The sequence below is a fragment of the Gossypium hirsutum genome, chromosome A12, assembly GCF_007990345.1.
Source record: "Gossypium hirsutum isolate 1008001.06 chromosome A12, Gossypium_hirsutum_v2.1, whole genome shotgun sequence".
Classification (NCBI taxonomy): Eukaryota; Viridiplantae; Streptophyta; class Magnoliopsida; order Malvales; family Malvaceae; genus Gossypium; species Gossypium hirsutum.
The window spans coordinates 102,463,099-102,467,141 of NC_053435.1; the positions used below are offsets into that span (position 1 = coordinate 102,463,099).

General features: G+C 38.4%; 1 protein-coding gene across 1 annotated transcript; it reads right to left on the minus strand.

Moving 5' to 3' along the window:
• Positions 1 to 230: 230 nt before the first annotated feature.
• Positions 231 to 2,230, minus strand: LOC107946754 (E3 ubiquitin-protein ligase Os04g0590900). Its single transcript, XM_016881204.2, has one exon. It carries the CDS (start codon positions 1,478 to 1,480, stop codon positions 401 to 403), a length of 1,080 nt encoding a protein of 359 aa, XP_016736693.2. The 5' UTR covers positions 1,481 to 2,230; the 3' UTR covers positions 231 to 400.
• Between the last annotated feature and the right edge of the window lie 1,813 nt (positions 2,231 to 4,043).

Here is a 4,043-nt window from a genome sequence, read left to right on the forward strand (position 1 = left end):
ACTAGGAAATGGTGAACCTAAAAGTTTAGTGCAAAAAAGCCCATTCATTGGTTATAATTTTAACGGAAATAGATGACTGTAGAGGATACCCATCAATTGAGTACATTTATAATTGTAGGTCCATTTTGAACTTTCTTCACGTATTGAGTTTAATGTACATTAAATAGATAAAATGTGGATGTAAATTGGAACCCTTGGAATAGAGGCAATCGGAAGAAAAAAAGAAGTACTAACAAAAGAAATGGGGAAGTTCTAAAACATTGAAATAATTTTTGGCTTTCACAAGAGTTGTCTCACTTGGACCATCTTTACCAATTACTGATATAGCTATTAGACAGTCACACAATCTCTCTTATCATTTTCATGAATCATGATTATACAACGAGGGATATATATATATTTAAAGATGAATAGATGGATCTCTTACTCTTCCTTGCCTAGTAAGAAAGAATCTACCACTGGAAAAGGATCTCTTCATTGCAGCAGGGTTGATTACACGGTGCAACACACACATTCTATTGCTAACCTTACTGCCTTCTGCTGATTGTTTTGATGATCCAGCCATACCTAATGAGAAATGGTACCCTTCACCTCTGCTGTGATCTCCCCCTTGATTCCTATGCAAATTGTCTGCAACTGAAAGTTGGGGTTGACAGAAATGATCCATCGACACTGATCTTCTCATTTGTTGATAACCTTCTCTGATATGAATCACTGCATCTCCTCCTTGCATGTTCCCTAGATCACTCAAAGTACGACATGGAGTCTTTGGAATGAAAACCCTTTCTGAATGTCTTTCATCAGCTGGATTTTCATTTCTGGATGGTTGCCTATCCTGCAAGGATTCATTGACTGAAGGAGTTTCTGTCAGTACTGGAGGTGGCAATGGAGGTGTTGGTGAAGCAGAAATAAAGATTATATTAGCACGACACAAAGGGCAATTTGAGTGAGACCTAAGCCAGGTATCAATGCAGTGGACATGGAATGCATGGCTACATTTAGGCAACAGCCTCAAACTCTCATCTTCTTGGAACTCGTTGAGGCAGACTGAACAATCCGTTCCTTCCATCAAGCCATCGCCCTTTCTGTATTTGAAAACCGCAATGGACTTGATCAAAGCCTCGTCCAGTCCGGTAGTTGAAGTCTGCCATGGCTCATGCACAGATGGGTTGTGATTGTGTTCCATTACTTCATCAGTTTCATGATTTTCTCTTCTACTAGAGGAGTCCGAGTTCCCACAATATTTAGATATTATTGTGTAGTAACTTACTAGAAGAAAAGCACTGGCCAGAATACCAATGATCGCAATCACAAGAGGGGAGAAATTCGGACCTGAAGGATTAACCGTGAATTCTATTGGAGGTGGTGGAGGGTAAATGATGTAGCACCATTGTGGACAATACAAGCTACAAAAACCTTGAGAACAGTCTTTGGTGGTCATGTACGGCACCCAGGTTTTTGTATTACCAGCAGACCCCATAGCAAGTCGATAAAAACTCTTAAAACAATTTAACTTACTATCACTTCCGACATAATCTCTCTTCTTCCTATGTAGGAATAGCCCTTTAGACACTAGAGAAATAATAAAGATCAAAAGGAGTACCTTATGAATACTGCAAACAGGATGGCATGATTAAGCATATAGCAAGAACCGGAAGAGCAAAATTATAATGCACTGCAATTGAACAATACATATGCAAAAGGACAGTGTAAGCCTGAGAAGCGAATTTGTTGAAGAGACAAAGAAGAGGTGGAAAAGTAGGCTAAGCCCAAAGAGGGCTTACATGGAAAGCAAAGCAAATACAGGAAAGAAACAAGAGAGGTACTAATGGCTTTCTCTTTCTTTTTTTTCTTTCTCTTCTTTTTCTTTAGCTATTTTTTTGTATGCGAGGATAATGATATGTTGACTAGGTGCGAGGGGGTGATGTAATGATGTTGGTTGGGAATTCAAAAAATAATCAATGCTTTTATTATTGTCTATGACAGTAGCAGTTGAAGTGAAAAATATAGCATATGTGTAATCTTCTAAAATAGGTGGAACTGTGGAAGATAGTGATGATTTTCTTCTACTTCCTAATCTAACCCAAATTTGGACAAAGGTTTAATGTAACCCTAAGTCTTAAATTCTGGAATGAACCATCAGATTAGGTATACAGTAAACCAGATAAGTTCAAGCTTGCATTTTGTAGTGACAGAAATTCTACCTCACAATGTGCCAAGGTAGTGTTTCTTTGCATTTTCTGAACCTCATGGCATGATTTAATATCCCTTTCATTGTTTCATTATAATGAACAAGGGCGGAGCAAAAAAAAGGTAGGAATATTTCTTGAGACACTAGACAAAATTATCCCCAGCAATATAAAACTCAATATGCTCCATTGTGACTTATAAATTCATCAAATTGTAGCTGTGGGGCCTAAGAAAATTGTATGAAAATTCGAGTTGAGATAAGCATATATTCCCCCACAGTACCTCACTCTCTTTTCCTTGCCATTGAAGCAAAGGGACTTTGATTTTCTTACTATAAGATTAAGTGCAAGTAAAAGAAATCAGGAACTTTAGCAACACCAAGAATGTTGACACAAACAACTATTTTCCAGGCACATTCTTAGACATGAAATGACTTTTTTACAAGGTATTGGATACCTACAATCTTTGACTTTTCAAAGATGAATAGTGGCAGAAAGTTGGCACCGAAAGGCACCGAATGTAGAAAGTAAGATTGGTTGGCAAGTTGGGTTAAAAGTTGGCATGGGATAATTGCAATTTTGGTCCCTAATTGTATAGGGACATTGCAAGTTGATCCTTAAACCTCAACTATAAATAGGCCTAACCATCTCTTACTTTCTTCATCCCACACTTGCCATTCTCTACTTAAGGCAATTGTTCTCTCTCCCTATTTGTAAACTTTCACTTGTATTTTTGGAGTGAAATATATTTGGTAGTGCCCGAGGACGTAGGCAAAATTTGCTGAACCTCGTTAAAATTCTAGTGTTCTTTATTTTTTTTTTGTTCTGCATATTTTGCAAGTGTCATTGTAGTGATTTATTGTGCTATTAAATTACGATAGAGGGATATTCTGGCTAGGAAAGATCTGGTATGTAAGCGATCCTCGTGATCCACCTCTCTTTCCTGGGAATTGAACTTAGTGTGATTTTTCAGTACAATAATTTTACTCTTTCACACGCTTCCGCGCAACAATTGGTATCAGAGCCAGGTTCGTACTTGGGGAATACGACCGTTTACGGTACTATTCACGTATACGGCACTATTCATGTATATGGTACTATTTACGTATACAGCACTATTCAAGTATACGGTACTGTTCACGTATACAGTAGTTGGGATTGAGGAGAAAAATGGCAGCAGCATCGTCATCAGCAAGGACTACTGTGACAAATGCAAAATTTGAAGTAGAGAAATTTGACGGTACCAATAATTTTGGTATGTGGCAGTGTGAGATCCTGGATGTCTTATGTCAGCAAGAGCTGGATATAGCCCTTGAAGAAAAACCTGACAAGATGGATGACAAGGAGGGGGCCAAGATCAATAGACAGGCGTGTGGTACAATCCGCCTATGTTTGGCCAAAGAGCAGAAGTACTCCGTCATGAGGGAGACATCAGCGAAGAAGCTGTGGGATACATTGGAAGAAAAGTTTCTAACGAAAAGTCTTGAAAATAGGCTTTATATGAAAAAGAAACTTTATCGATTCACGTATGCACCCGGTATGTCGATGAATGACCATGTGAACTCATTCAATAAAATTTTAGCAGACTTGCTAAATTTGGATGAGAAATTTGAAGATGAAGACAAGGCATTATTGTTGTTGAATTCCCTTCCTGATGAATATGATCATCTTACCACCACATTGCTTCATGGGAGGACACGATCACATTTGATGCAGTCTGTAGTGCGTTGTATAGATTTGAGACTCGAAAGAAAGATAAAAGAGATCACAGAGATACAACTGCAGAAGTCTTAACAGTAAGAGGTCGTTCACACAGCAGCAAACCTGGTAGAAGGGGTAAGTCCAAAGGGAGAC

Coding starts and splice junctions, on each gene's coding strand:
- LOC107946754 (XM_016881204.2), bottom strand. CDS start 1,480: ATGGGGTCTGCTGGTAATACAAAAACCTGGGTGCCGTACATGACCACC.